A 17,388-nucleotide genomic window follows, 5' to 3' on the forward strand; every position below is an offset into this window, starting at 1 on the left:
ACAAAAAAAACTTGCTGGAAATTACCGTCAACCAGAAAGACCAGTGAAAACCCAGGGAGGGCAAAGTAATCACCGTTTTGGAAGAACACCGAAACAGGTGGGTAGACCACTTCAAGGAACTCTTAAATTGCCCAGCTCCACTGAACCCACCCAACATCGAAGCAGCACCCACAGACCTCCCAATCGATATTGGCCCCCCACCAATTGAAGAGATCAGCATGGCCATTAGACAATTCAAGAGTGGCAAAGCAGCGGGACCAGACAACATCCCGGCAGAGGCACTGAAAGCAAATGTAACAGCAACTGCCAAGATACTCCACATCCTCTTCAGTAAGATTTGGGACGAAGAACATGTACCAACAGACTGGAAAGAAGGACTTCTCATCAAGATACCAAAGAAAGGCGATCTGAGCAAGTGCGACAACTACAGGGGGCATCACTCTCCTCTCAATACCAGGAAAAGTCTTCAACAGAGTATTGTTAAACAGGATGAAGGATTCCGTGGACGCTCAACTTCGAGATCAACAAGCTGGATTTCGTAAGGATAGATCGTGCACAGATCAAATCGCAACTCTACGTATCATTGTGGAACAATCAATCGAATGGAATTCATCACTGTACATCAACTTCATCGACTACGAGAAGGCATTTGATAGCATGGACAGGACGACACTATGGAAGCTTCTTCGACACTACGGCGTGCCTGAGAAGATAGTCAACATCATACGGAACTCCTATGATGGACTAAACTGCCAAATCGTCCACGGAGGACAACTCACCGACTCGTTCGAGGTAAAGACCGGTGTTAGACAAGGTTGCTTACTCTCACCCTTTCTCTTTCTCCTGGTGATCGACTGGATTATGAAGACGTCAACATCTGGAGGAATGCACGGGATACAGTGGACAGGCAGGATGCAGCTTGACGATTTAGACTTCGCGGATGATCTGGCTCTTCTATCATACACGCAACAACAAATGCAGGAGAAAACGACCAGTGTAGCAGCAGCCTCAGCAGCAGTAGGTCTCAATATAAACAAAGGGAAAAGCAAGATTCTCCGATACAATACAATATGCACCAATCAAATTACACTTGACGGAGAAGCTTTGGAGGATGTGGAAACCTTTACATATCTGGGCAGCATCATTGATGAACACGGTGGATTAGATGCAGATGTGAGGGCGCGGATCGGCAAAGCAAGAGCAGCATACCTACAACTGAAAAACATCTGGAGCTCAAAACAATTGTCAACCAACACCAAGGTTAGAATTTTCAATACAAATGTCAAGACAGTTCTTCTGTATGGGGCGGAGACGTGGAGAACTACGAAAGCCATTATCCAGAAGATACAAGTGTTTATTAACAGCTGTCTACGCAAGATACTTCGGATCCGATGGCCAGACACTATCAGCAACAAGTTACTGTGGGAGACAACAAACCAGATTCCAGCGGAGGAAGAAATCAGGAAGAAGCGCTGGAAGTGGATTGGGCACACTTTGAGGAAATCACCCAATTGTGTCACAAGACAAGCCCTCACATGGAATCCTGAAGGTCGAAGGAGAAGAGGAAGACCAAAGAACACATTACGCCGAGAAATAGAGACAGACATGAGAAGAATGAACAAGAACTGGAAAGAACTAGAAAAGAAGGCCCAGGACAGAGTGGGCTGGAGAAAGCTGGTCGGCGGCCTATGCTCCATTGGGAGTAACAGGCGTAAGTAAGTAAGTAAGTAATATAGTATGTAAAATAATAGCCTCAATAATTATCGGACGCCTAACAAAGACTCATGAACTGCAAACACTAGGAAATCATACTGGATTCAGATCACATCGTTACCTTTAAGGTCATATCCGTCCCAGTACGTCCATGATTCGAAGTTCCTGTCTGCTGCATTCAGCACAGCATTACATTCAACCGTATTTATTGAATCTGGATTACCATCAGGAAGACACAGACCGAATTCTGTTAAAAACCGTCCGCCACCAGTGGATCGAACTATACTTCTCACATTTTTGAATGCATAATTTAAGAGAAGCTAAACACAAGCAATAACAATATCAACATTGATTTCTGCAATGAAACTAGACTACAATAAACTGCATACACTGTGTCAAAGCAATAACACATCATCCATTTTGTTCATTGACCTATCATTCATTACATTTATGACTTAGTTATGAAAAATTGCAAAAAACCAACAGACGTTCAGTATTCTCCATCTTCAAATGATTATGATTATATTTATGTTCACAAGTACTTACATGACCGAGTGAGGAAAGGCACAAAAATTGAGTGGTTTCGAATTCTGTGGTTTGATTACAAAGTAACTGGCTAGGAAAGAAGATGATTCTACAAATCACAAAATCAGTCATTTCTTAACAATCCATAAATAAAGATTATGGTGACTTATAACTTCTTATTCTCTGGCTATTAATGCTTTACTAATACAAATACATGACATTCTAATATTTACCTGTTTACAAGCACTCTTCACCTTTTCTGCGCACTACAGACATGAAAATATATATTTTGTTCGATTGTACTTGTGTATTCCCGTGCAGGGAATGTAATGTATTCATAAGAATTTACATATGGCGTGGGTAGTTGACTACGAAATCCTGAAATTTTGGACGGTTCTATTATTGGAGTATCTTCGCAATCAAGGCAAATTCAAAGTTATAACGATGGACGTGCACATATATTTTACGATAATAGAAATAAAATGTTCATGTTCCCTTCATTATTTCTTTTTCTATAAAAAATTACTAGTAATGCACTGCGTTCGCTTGGCTAAAGAAGACAACTAGTTTCTATAACTGTGATACTTACCCATATATGGATTTTGAAAAACTGACACAAGGACCAACATCAATGCAATGAATAGAAACATCTTGCCAAATGAAAGTAGTTAGAAAAATGTGTGTTTATATACTGTTTTAGAGGTCAAGTATGGTTGGTGAAATGACGTATACTGTCAATCTAGTCACTTACTAAATGTTTCATTTTAGCGATTTATTCATAGTTTAAGCACTCTCAAATCTTTGATTGATGGATCAGTGTAAATTCAATAAACACTTACATAAACGTGCATTTGAGTAAATTATAATTTTGAGTAGAATTAAAATTACATATGATCAGAATAATGAATCATTTAATTTCGTTTTTTGAACTAGTTTTTTTAAATTATCTAGTGTTCCGTTTTACATAACGCTGTGACTCATAAATTAAAATAGGATGTACTTTTAACGAAGGAAATATTTACCGCCAAAAGAATATCGGGTCATTGATAACTTGATCAAAATAGTGTCTCATCGATAATAATAATAGTACACAAACTGGTGTAATAATTCCATTTACAGAAAAAAAAACTCAAGCTTGTAATGTAATCGTTAGATATTAATGATATTGATTATGTTCCGAAGCTCTAAATTGCACTATGGATTTTCCACAGTCCATGTTTATCTTCAAGCATTCATGGCCTGGAATCATAAAAATAAAAAAAACATAGGAATTCTTCAGTTTTGCTGATCAAAGTAATGAAAAAAAGGAAACAGTTGAAATGATTACTCAGAAAATAACAATTAGTAAGATAATAATCCTTTCAGAGTGTTTCCTGAAACGAATGCCACATACTAATTTGTTAGTAAAATTTCAAACTTCAAAAATAATTCATTTTTGTATTGGTTGTTTTATTCTTCCGATTGATGTTCAGGAATGTGATCGATCAGACTCTTATAGACATATGTAGATCCTATGCGGATCGCTTCGATACTGCCTTAAGCCATAGGCAGGTACATCCAGACGACGAGTCTTTAATAGAACGAAACTGGCGTCCTGGATTTCACTGCTAGCCACCATCTATCTCTGACAAGATAGTGCTTTTAAGTTAGTCCTGGTTCTTGAAAAGGTAAAATATCGTTCTAAAACTTTCTCAGTTATTTTGTTATTATCATAAATGTTCGCACGATTTTTGTCATACAATCTGAATATAATCTTCCGAATGAATGTGGACTTTCCTTATTTTGGTCATCATTGGTTTTCTTTTGACAGCTAGTTGCGTTTGTTCTGTTGACTTCATGGCTAGCAGTAAAACCACTGATGATTATTCATAAGTGCCACTAGGAGTACAGTGTTATGGTACTCTAATATTTGAATAAAACAGATTATGAAATACAATAAAGCTCAAAAATATAAATGTATATGAACGTTTCTATGCAAACTGAATACCACCTCTGTAATCAGTTGACAACAGATTCTGAATGTTGGATACCTTAATTTATTATTTGATGGATGATTTCCCTTCAAATATCACCATCTTTGTTACCCAAACAATCATTTAAATTGAAAATCATACTCTCATAAATTCACGTTTTACATGTTTATTGAAAAGCATAATAAGGATATATTCCTCATGTTCCGTGACATTTTATTGTTGATCACATATAAAACCGAATGATCAGCATTGGAAATAAACTAGTCCATTTATTCACTGAATCAATCGTTGTATGACTTATTGTAGAAATTTAGGTTGAAATATTTTGATATACCTTAATAGATAGAATTTTATAAATGATGATGTGTGCTACAGATGACAGATATAAGTAGTATGTATGATCAATCGATAGTGAATTGCCTAACGGCAGAAGGTAAAGAAGATCACAGAAAAGAGAACGAGAACAGAGAATGATTGTTGTGGAAACGAAAGATCAATGAAGTCCGAGACGATTGATTGACATTCAGCAAATGAAGAATCTACTGCATGGACCACAGATTTTACTAAAATGTTCTGTAATTTTATATTCAAATACATTCGATTGTCCCTACTTGAGTTCTCGTTCATCACAACTCTATAAGAAAATATTTAGTGAACAGTTAGCAGTTTGTTGAATATGTAAGTAGTCAATTGTCTTGTTGCGTAGAAGAGAGAAAAGCTGACAACAGGTTGTTATCACGTTATGATAGTCACGAATAGCTGCATACAAATACTGAACTTAATAAAAGTATAAAATTTGGTTACAAAGTTGGCAGTTGTTTATAATATATCCTGATCATGTTTGTTATTCTATGGAATTCCGTTCAGTCAGGACAACGTCTTTGATGTTCTCCATAGAACTGAATTCAATTTTGTTTGTTTCTGGTACTGATTTCAAACATCTGTGTTTTTCATCAGTCTGTTACATGTTTTGTGGATTTATTCTTATACAACTGGTTAAAGATAACATCTAGCTTTTGATCATAGTTTTCGAGTACTGATAACTTCACAATCGAATAGAGTATTTTCTTATATTCTTATAGCCGTTTGAAAACCTGGGCATAATTATTTATAATTGAATGCCTAATTCAGTAGAACACTAATTTGATTTATTGTTCAAGTAACCATTAGATCAAATATCAAACGGTTTACACATCCAAGTAATAAAACACTGTTTTGTAAATCAAATCATACGAGTAATGTTCGAAGTTTTTATTTACACCGTTAGTAAATGGTGACAACAAAAATCTCCTCTTCACGTGAATCCTACGAATGATGTGGTTAGCAGTAGCATGAATATGCTTTACATATATTTTCAAGATAATTAATCAACTTAACAGAGTGAGTTGTTGTTGTTGTTGTTGATCGATGGAACACTAGTTCAGTAAATAAGTCGAGATTACAAACTGGAAGAACAAACAACATGGTCAGTTCAGTAAATATTCAATAATTACTCTTGTTGATTTGATACCGAAATACATCGAAAACACACAGTGGTGAGAAACATTAGGCGTTTCATCAAATGAAGCTCACAATATAGACATCTGTACCTCGATATTCAAAAGTCAAACGTCCTATTGTTAACAGAACTCTTAAAAACCTACTATATCAAAGTAATCCAAATATAATTAAACAATTACTTATGATGTTCACTTATATACGTTATTTGTCAATTATCTTTTATGGTATTCCTTTTAGATATATCACATTCACCGTGAACATGTATGGTTGAATCATTTAACGCTGATTCGTCATGGTAAAGTTGTTTCAGTGTTTTCAGTCATTTTCCTTATAACAAGAAATATAAAGGACCAGTACAGTCATTTGTTGACAACGTAAACAAATTAACACAACCAAATACCATTAAACCATAGTTATAAACTTGCGATTTAAGGTTAGCCAGTGGGGTGTCCATTGTGTTTGTGAAATTGTAGTCTTTACTGTAATTTTTTGTATACATGGATTTCTACTTCAATCAATTTGCCATTATGTGTTCTGAAGACAGCCAAGAGTTATTTGGCTCAAGAATATATATATGTATAGTTTTTATGTTTATTTCATATTGAATAGAACAGTGAAATTCGAATCTATGTGGCCATTTTATGTACTAAGTGTTCATGAACTTTTGATGGATCTAACAGCGAATGAATCGAAGATTTATGAGAAGCATCATGTCTTATTACATTATGAAGGTATCCTTGAAATTAAGCAGTAATCGGGTTTGTGAAAAGTTTATCTTCATAAGCACATTTAACACTATTCATTTCTCATACAATCAATATGAACATGAGCGAGGAACATGCTTTGATAGAGCATAATTTTCCAAGGGTATAAAATATATTTTACTCTAATATATTCTACTCCCCACTGTTCACCTAAACCGTTTACCCGCCAATTAGGAACGTCATTTTAGCCACCAGAGAAATGCCTATTATTGGACCCATAGAAGTAGCCAATCTAGTTCGGCGATGTCAGTTCTAGTTAGCTTTGTTGTCAGCCATGTCTGACTCAGATAGTGAGACTGATATGAATTTCAGAGAGCTGTTCGTTGCTGTAGGAATTTAGACGGGAGCGTCACTCCTGAGACAACTGAGAACTTACAAGAATGTTACTTCTGCCACTTCACAATACGAGAAAGTAATTGAAATCCAAATTATTTTTATATAAAACATGTATGTGAAAGGAAATGGCATCTCCAGCGAACAACGACTCAAAGTCAACGGGAGTTTGTATCGAAGCATATTCTTTATCCATAGGTCTAAACAGCCTGTTGGTGGTAGTTGCAAATCCTTTATATTTGTTCGACTGATAGAAGGGTTTTATGCAGTAACAAGATGGTTAGTGAGTCATAATCATGAGTTACTGCGTATAGCATACGAGAAAGACCCTAGCTTCTGTCATTTCAAAGCCTAACAGAGGAATACGATTCATCTTTCATTAATTTTCTGAACTGTAGTTTTTGTTGTCGTTAGTTTTGTATATGAAAATAGTAGAAAGAAAATAATCGGCCAACATATTTTGGATATGTGATCAGGTTTATTTGGAAGATTGAAACTTCCAGATCAATCAAACCTTGTTTATTATCACTTCTTAGAATATTATTTTGAGAGGTTAGTTATGTATACTATTGAGCCTGGAGGTGCAGCAGAGACACATCGTGAAGTTAATAGTTGTCTGGAAAGCTACTTTTCTCAGCGGTAAATAAACGAATCTAGCTCGTCGACTTTTCGATGTCGTAAGCACTGATGGTGTTTAGAAGTGCAACAAGGAGCGCATTTCTCTAGACGAGATAGTGGTAATAAATGTCTAAGCATTTAATTTGTTCAATAGTTGATAAGTGGGCAGTTTTGAATGTCTCCTATTTTTATTCCATTTATACGTCCAATGATTCAGTTGACATTTAAGTCATATTCAAATTTATCCTTGGCGGGATAATCTGTGAATGACTACACATAACTGAAAAAACCTAGTCCCGTATATACGTGAATAATAAAGATAGTTATCATTCCTTTTAATTTCAGTACTTATCTCCCTATGTCATGTCTTCCAATCTTCTTTATTTATACTTAGTGATGACTATCAGTATTTCATTCAGAGAATAATAATACTGATTGTTATATCTGTAATCCCATAAAACTATTTTTGTTATTAATTAGAAGACTTTCACCATGTTAAAAGTTATCAACATCTAAATATTTTAATCATGTGGCGATAAATCCTTTGATATGTGTGATAATAGTTGTAAAAAGGGTATTTGAGATAATCGCTTGTCCAAACACGTTCAAATTTCGCTGTAGAGTATGGGAAGAATATGAAACTTGATAGATCAAATGAACTTTTTGGACAGTAAGCACAGTTTAGATCTCCAAGTGACATTACAATCTACTATCCTGTTATTCACTATCATGGCATGGGACTTCATGAATAATTTGATCATATATATATTATCACTTTATTAGTAAAAAAAATTGATTATTATATCAGTATTCAATTTCTCTGCTAAATTCTTAGTTACAGTAGTATACTTGTGCACACACTTCACATTTCGAATTTTGTTGGCATTCCACATCAGTTAACTCTACTTCTCATAGAATTAACTGTTTAGCATTGAGTTGTTTTACGACTTACAGTTTTTGATGAACATTTAGATTGTTGAGCAGTTAGCTCACCAGCAGAAGTTAAGTACGATTAACCGTCATCTTAGGCTGGATGCTTAGAAAATTTATTTTTCCAAACATGATGAACTGACTAAAATAACTGTTCATGGACCTTGACCAATAAAATGGGAAGGGTGTTATTTTGACAGTGACTATATAATTAGTCTGCATCACATAGGAAAAAGGCAGAACGCACTAATCACATGAGTGATTTCTGGGAAAATAAGGAACAGAAATTTATGAATTTTATTACCCTCAACTCCACCCGATAGAAAAGTTGTCGACATACATAAAGAAACTTAAATTGCAGACCTATCATTTCACATCAAAAAATTTATATTTTTTAATACATCATTTAATAGTATATTACGTGTATCAAAAAGTAATTGCTCGTAACAAGGATTTAAACATCGAGAATTCAGTGAGACCATCAAATGTCAAAATTGCTCAGTGAGGTTCTAAAAAATAAGATAAAAAAAGACTCATTTATTTCTTTTGCTCCTAGAAGACGGATTCTCTTCCAAATACAGTAGGAATAACATGACGACGAAACAAACGCCACAAATAAGTTTATTTTTTCTAAAGACAGTTTCGCTAAAATTCACATGACAAATAATCAAATTCTAGACGTCATACAGTTACGAATTACAAGCGATTATAAAAATGTTTTTATAATGAACCCCCTGTAGAGAATCTTTCCTATAAATACACTAATCTTATGACCTGATGTTTACATTGACATGATAAGAATCTGAATACATTTCTACGTATAAAAATTTATTAATGATGTGTTGATGACGCTATTGTTTGACGCTTAGTGAATAGTTAACTGAGAAGCTGATAAATATCTCACCATTAATCTGACTTAAAGTTAGTGGTAATGACTTTTCAGTTGGACCACTTGAAGGTGAAGTTTGAAGCAATGTCCACAAATTATAGATCATAAAAAAACAGTATTATTGTGCATTTTTATAAGCTACTGATTAGTGTTAATTGGTTAACTACTGTACTGTACAAAAGAAACAGAAATCCGATCAACACTTTTCATTCCGATGATTTTCAATTCACAGAAACAATTTGAAGGTGAATTAGTCTATCCTTTGTAAATCAAGAAATAAAAAGTACGTTTATTTTGAATAAACTGTTACTGTTAAGTCTGTTTTACGTTCTCTGTCCTTATTCACTTCACTCCGACATTTCTGTATTGTTTTATATTACTTATTATTATTCAGCAAATAGATTATTATTATTATTATTATTATTAGCTTTATTCAATATTATATTATTTGGTACAAAATCGAATTCTCAGCATAAAGTATTTCAACATGTTTACTTTTCTTATTTCTTCGTTGCTCCTGATGATAAACATTCAGTGATCGCCAGTTGGATGTCAGCAGTTCAGTCAATCGACATATGAATAATGTATATTCTTTTTGCTACATGTTCCCAGCAAACACGACATCTCTGATTAGACCTTTTGTAACTTTTACAGCGAAAGGTTGTACAGTTTTCAAAAACGCACCGGAATAGGTTGTGTGCTTAATAGCCATAATTATGTATTAAAACAAACAATATTAGATAACTTGTTGAAATATATAGATGACGGGAAACAGGTAGCCCAGATGTTTAAGCAAATAGTTTTATTCCTAGCAATTTCTACTCTTATGTGGTAACGCACGTTGGTCATATAATATTCTGAAATGTTTGCACATACTTATAGTAATCATTCATTCATTAATAATGACTTGACATCAATCATTGTAGTAGTTATTCGAAATTTTGTGCAGTCGTTCAACCTTTGTTCAAAGTCAACAGTTTCCATATTGCTTGCTCTTAGTTCGATTTTTGCTTGTTAATTAACCGTTATCGAGTTTAGACACAACCGACTGTCTTCATATTTCTAACAAAAAGACGTTGTAAACACTGAAAACACCTCACAAGTTGTGGTTCGTAACTAAATTTTGTCTATTATTCACTAAATAATCACTATTTGAGACAAAACGTTGTTTGTGATCTTCGATTTTGTACTTATCTCAATGGAGTGACTTGGACGCTTCCATATGCTTATCAGTTATTTTCATCTTCCACCGTAAGTTAAAAGTGACAATACGTAGTTATTGTGTGCATCGCTATGTTCTTACTGTTTGGATCAATCAAATGCTTTCGAAATGAAATATAACCACGTTTGATATTTCTATCTCAATGAGAAAATTTATGAACTGGAACTTGTGTTACGATTTGATTAGGTATTTAACATATCGATCTAGTCGTTATTTAACACATATCAAAATGCATTTTTCCTAACAACATTAAATGTAGATTTTCATATTCTATAGAAAATTCATGACTACATCTACAGAAGACCACATTACTTATTGAGAATTCAATGAATATGAAAATGAGTAAGATGTCGAATGTACGGAATAATAAGGTATTGGAAAAGAAACCGTGTTCTGATAAAAACAACCTGAAATCGTCTAAATATGTTCAACTGCATTTTTATGATTCAAAGGGTTTTTCATTTAAAATGTAAATTCAGTGTTTTTGTTAAGAAGTCAATTATAATGGGTAACAGACAATTTTTTTCAATTCCTTTCGTTTCCTTGTGTCTACTAGAATTATTACTGAGATCATTTGATGAGAAATAATAAGAAACATGAGATGCTAGTTTCTATCTAATTCAAATGAAATCTACTTCAATACAAAAGTATAATCAACGCTTTATTCTGACTGACTAACAATAATATATAAATCAGTTCATAATAATAAACACTCAGATCTGTAGTTGAGCTATTTCAGAAATGAACACAACAAAGTGAAAAGTATAAACAGATAATGTAAACGTGATTCTTGTGAGATCTGTATGTTATTCATGATCACTTAAACAATAAACCCATGATCATTTAATTTTAAATTATGGATTGAGTCAGGTAGAATGAGATGTTGATCTGTTAACATTTAAATGTCTTTGCTTTCTACTTAATCCGTTCAATTACACTGACATAATTACAAAGACAACATAAATCAGTAAGAAACATTGTCATAATTTAACTATTTTAATAATTGGAAATTATGTATAAACCATTTTAATTGAAGTCACAAGCACGTTGGATGTTTATATTCTGAACACATTACTAATGAATTCAATCTAAATGTGATCACTATAAAGAAATGCTTCGTTTGCATTTCAACAAAACATCTAAATAAGTATCTTTCATTGTTGACACAGAAAGATTAGTTGCATGGGTTTTCTTCAGCAAAAAACATGAATTTGTATCCTAATTCTCAACTAAATTATACTGGATAGTGAGTTTTAGTTTAATTGTCCTAACATCAAATAATATTCCTGAGACATTTTCTATGCTCAGAAGGCGTATCATATCCAGTACTAGGATTCATTTGGCGATCATTAAATCAATTAATTCTTTATATTGAACAGTGATTGCCATCAATGGTTTCTTCTGACATATATTTCTATTTCTCGTTTGTTATTGTTTGACCATAAGGTACAAAACATATTCGTAACAGATAGTTCTTATAGCTCTGCAAAAACAAAGTAAAATCCTTAATGACTATAAAACTACAATACTTAGCAATCAAACACCAAGTAAACGGAAAAATAACAAAATGGGGGCAAACTCTATAAATGATAGAAATCTTACTGATAGATTCAGCCTTCGCGAACTCATTGAAGAAAAATACACAAACGTTTAGTGTTGTTCAAAATCATAAAATAATTATGATAAGAGTATATTCATCAACATATTTCTTCTGAAAAAGTTTTTCCTGACTTCATACCACTTTGTAGTAACGCTCGTGTTGATATACTAAAGCTTTATCATATCTGTTGTTGTGGATCGTTTATATAGTTATCATATAGTTAAATATCTTACGCTATGCTTTATTTTGTCATGATAATACAATACAACTACATTCTGCTTGCTTCAGATTGAAATTCTCGATTGAGTTATGTCGAAGGTCTAGCTTATTTAGGACTTTTACAAATACACAGTCTATCTAGTCCTTACATATTCTTGACTAACGATTTATTCTCCACATAAATGTATTTTATTCAGCGCATTACTTATACTCAATAGAATTTCATCAATAAAGGTTCGACATCAACCATTCGTTAACACGGGTTATCAAAAGTCATGTCAGTGGGAGATTTGATTCACATATAACAAAGCGATTTGATGAGATACAATGATGTAAGCTTTCTGTATGTGGCTATTTGTTTTCTGAAATCCGATTTATACCACATAATCTAGTTATATTGATAGTCTCGATCCGTGTTTATAGAGCTACTTTATGAGTAAGTTTCTGATTGTAAGAGTAAGGTGATTTAGACCAAGCATACAGGTATTAAGTTTGACAGTGAGGAAGTTTTATATACTAAAATGTCTAATCCATCAGTTTTGTCGTAATTAATTATGAGCGATGTGTTATTTTCATTCTTCACTATTTGCTTCACACTCCTTTATTTCTGTGATAGATTTTAGGTGACCTCTATGTGCATTCTCTTCTCAATGCATCTAATTTTATTTGCCATGCAATATATACTTGTTTTCACGTATTCTCCCAATGTACAACTAGGCATAGTCGCAAAACGAAAGTAAATTTCAAACATTCCATCAAGTTAACTTTCTTTAGTTTATCCAAAATAAGTTAAAAGATGCGAAAATAACAGCGAGTTCACAATCAACAAAATGGATACAGATTTCGAATAAACTAGTAAACGAATAATAATTATTACTGTTTGAATGATTATCTTAATTTTGTTTTGGTATGATCGTTATTTCTATAAGTTCAATATTCGTGTTGATCAAAGTACATGGTATATAAAAAAACATTAAATTAGTATTATTTTCATACACTTCATAATATAATTGTTCTGGGATGAAACGAGTCTTCACTCCATGTGGATAATGAATCGACATTGGAACAAAAATTTCTGCAACTAACAATGCTGAGTTCACATTTGTACAATTCTTCTGTGTTGGTACAAAAGCATAATAAAACACACCTGAATCTACATCGAATCTCAGTTGGACAGGTTGACCGGCAGTTGATTGTGGATATGTACGACTGAACGATTTCAACTGCATGAGAGAGAAAAAATTACGAAGCGAAACAATGTATTGCAATAATGTGAAATGCATATGTAAGGTATTCAATTTGAAGACAGTATAGATCATAACCTGATAACTTAATAACCAAAGGAAGTAAGGAAGATTTAGAGAGATATACTAGGATGAAATAGTTATTCATATATTTCTAAAGGAACCATGAATAACTAATTTAATCGTACCTGACATAAATGAATAACCAAACACTAATAACTAGCTTGTTATATGATAACTGTAAGAAGTAAAATGGCTCTTCTGAAATTAATATCTCTACTGAAATGGAGTAAGCTGTTAATATTTTTCGACCAGATGTTTTTGCTCATAATCTTACTTTAGAACTCTATCATAAACGACATTGAAAAAAACGATCAGAGGCAAACTGAATTCATCGATTCACTTGTTATTTTATTGTTCTTTGGTTAATAGAGTGTTAATAATAATGACAAACTTTCTCGAATTGTTTTCAAGACATGGGTTATCGTAACCTGATGATGAAAACACATTCACTAAGCACAGCTGATGATCGTGTTATGCTGGCGGTGAACGAAAGTCTGATAATTCCTAATACTAGAGTTTTCCGAAGTTATCTCAAGTCAAACAAACGTGGAAGGCAAATAATATATAATTGTAAAGATGAGCAATAATATGTATTAAAAAGTTAAAAGAAGGTAGTTCAGAAGAGAAAATCTCAGATCGAACGCTCACACGATCTCGTTTCGTGAATATCAGTGAACTAAGAAATAAATGTGATATTATTTCTGGAGAGAAACCAAAGACCAGACGAAATGGGTACAAAATGGTACAACTCAAAAACTTTCATCCCAATAACTAATACTCCTTAATCATGCTTCATTGTCGTACATGTTATAAGGTTGATTGTCCTACTAAGTCAACTTCTTCAGCAGTTTACGAAAGCTTTTGATATCACCAACTCACGAAATCTCTTAACTTATCCGTATACATTATCTTAGAAATTTGTTTGTTATAAAGTAGATTATTATTGACCATGTGGTTGTGGACAGTTGAAATTAATCGATCACAGATATGTGTGTTTAGGCAAAAGACATGTAAATGGTGGTTAGTTCCTCCCGTTCTTCGTTTATTTTTAAAACTCTTCTTTTTTTATTGTACTTCACAACTCTGAATTTATGTAAAGGGAATGAAAATCACCCACAAAATGAAACGTATGCATTAGACATTCACCTGTGACAGGGACCAACATGATTGAGATCATTAGTTCTGAAGAATAGTTTAAACAGATCATTTTAAAGAGTAGAGTTCTTGTTCTCCAATATTGGTATCGTTGCGAAAAAGGAGTCAGAAAGGGTGCAGTTCTGCGGATATTGTTGTGAGGCAGAGAAAGGAGTGATTAGTTTGTGCGGTTCGGCTTAGGAAAGAGACCTAAAGTGAAGTGTCCTGAAGGTGCAGTTTTTTGGTGTATCAGTCGCTGTCGATTGAGAAAAGGAGCTAGACGTCCGGTTCAAGAAGAAAACATCACGACAAGCAAAACTCCTGCAGGAGTGACCGTTTATATGGTGGGGTAAAATGTGGTGCATGCTTCGTATACCGATAGTCTTAAGAAATATGTAGGAATAATCAAAAATAGAATGCCTGAAAGCAGAAGACTGAAATAGAGAGAACAGAAAGGAAATCGGACAGGAATCGAATTAACAACAGAGTTAGAGGAATAGTGGATCATGTAAAGGAAAAAGTGAAAATGTGCAAATGTATTTAATGTATGATTTCTATATTTTGCCAAACCACTGTGTGATTGTACACAAAACAATAAATTGCTTATCCCCACCTGATTTCTCACTCACTACAATACAAGTAGGGGAAAGACCGTTTTCTACCTAAACATATACTGATGACACTGTTCAGAATCAAAATTATAAATTCCTTCACCGTACAGAACATAATGACTTCAATAAGAAATTTGACATAAATTCAAAAAAGATATTATCAATAACAAAACCTACGGAAATGTTTTCTACAATTAAGTTAGAAAATAATTCATATCCGTCCCAGTACGTCCATGATTCGAAGTTCCTGTCTGCTGCATTCAGCACAGCATTACATTCAACCGTATTTATTGAATCTGGATTACCATCAGGAAGACACAGACCGAATTCTGTTAAAAACCGTCCGCCACCAGTGGATCGAACTATACTTCTCACATTTTTGAATGCATAATTTAAGAGAAGCTAAACACAAGCAATAACAATATCAACATTGATTTCTGCAATGAAACTAGACTACAATAAACTGCATACACTGTGTCAAAGCAATAACACATCATCCATTTTGTTCATTGACCTATCATTCATTACATTTATGACTTAGTTATGAAAAATTGCAAAAAACCAACAGACGTTCAGTATTCTCCATCTTCAAATGATTATGATTATATTTATGTTCACAAGTACTTACATGACCGAGTGAGGAAAGGCACAAAAATTGAGTGGTTTCGAATTCTGTGGTTTGATTACAAAGTAACTGGCTAGGAAAGAAGATGATTCTACAAATCACAAAATCAGTCATTTCTTAACAATCCATAAATAAAGATTCACACAACACCGAATCATCAGTTCAGTAAGATGGAAATGAACTAATACCAAAAAGTGGCATCTTGTCAAGCGATGGCCATTATGTCTAACTGACTAAATATCACATTTACCAGAAATCCTCCATAAGCTTATATGATTCACCATATAATTTTATTGACAGAATGGAAGTGGACTTCCCTTGTATCTGTCGATGCAATGATCAGATTAGAATTCCACTTGAATTCATAAACTGGAGATTGTGTCAACAAACAACATATGTACATTTGTATGCAAAATCCGATGGTGTTTGTGAATAGTATTCAATAGGTAAATGAGTTTAATGGAAGCTACAAGACAAATGTTTTTACTTTGAAATCTAACATAAAATACTAATTAATCTAATGCTTCTATCTCCACTTCCACTGTTAGTTTATAGATGGTTTTGGCTAAACCGCTATATCTAAAGAATACTGGAATGACAGAATTCATAATTATCATGGCTTCATAGAATTATTCGTCAGTGTTGCTTATTCATCTACGCCCAATTTCAGACACACCCATAGCTATAACGTTTGTCAGTTACGATGATTCATAGAACATAAATGTTACTAATTTATAGAAGGAATGTAGAAATTTTTCATCTTATTTGACTTGTTTTAATCAATTACATAGTAAACTATGGTTCTAACAATTTTGCAAACTTAATCATCATATTGCTTACTGAGAGTATTTCCATGGTGAAAAAATAAATAATTAGGTTAATGGTAATTGATAAACATGAGCAAGTTAATGGGTGTTTTTCAATCAATTCCAAGTAAATAAATTCTAGGTAATTAAATTTCAAGTTTGATATAAAGTAGGGAAATCAAAAAATAGCAATCGTCGAATGTCAAACTACTGATCTGAAAAATCACTCGCTAAGACCTATTGAAGCTTCAGTTTTGATTTCGGTTAGTGTTGAAAGCACGCACTACTGAGTAGTTTTTAGTTGTCTGGTTAATGTGAGGACATGGTGTAAAATGTAAACAATAGACAACTGTTAATAAACACTTGTATCTTCTAGGTGATGGCTTTCGTAGTTCTCCGAGTTTCCACCCCATACAATAGAACTGTCTTGACATTTGTATTGAAAATTCTAACCTTGGTGTTGGTTGATAGACAGTTGTTTTGAGTTTCAGATGTTCTTCAGTTGTAAATATACTGCTCTTGCTTTATCGATCCGCTCTAATAAAAAAACTAGCCAGTAAAAATTATTCAACGACAATACATTCTATACAAAAAGTGATAGATTACCATTGGCTTTTGG

General features: G+C 33.4%; 2 protein-coding genes across 2 annotated transcripts in view; both read right to left on the reverse strand.

The window, feature by feature from the left end:
* Smp_164170 (hypothetical protein) overlaps positions 1-17,388 on the reverse strand; it is a gene marked incomplete at both ends in the record, with an annotated part of 29,020 nt that overhangs the window by 9,070 nt on the left and 2,562 nt on the right.
* Positions 13,180-13,515, reverse strand: Smp_188780 (hypothetical protein; the record flags this gene model as incomplete). The annotated part of the gene is made up of 1 exon (XM_018798543.1): positions 13,180-13,515. The coding sequence occupies one exon, from the start codon at positions 13,513-13,515 to the stop codon at positions 13,180-13,182; it is 336 nt and encodes a 111-aa protein (XP_018653474.1).

Source organism: Schistosoma mansoni, chromosome 6 (assembly GCF_000237925.1).
Source record: "Schistosoma mansoni strain Puerto Rico chromosome 6, complete genome".
Taxonomy (NCBI): domain Eukaryota; kingdom Metazoa; phylum Platyhelminthes; class Trematoda; order Strigeidida; family Schistosomatidae; genus Schistosoma; species Schistosoma mansoni.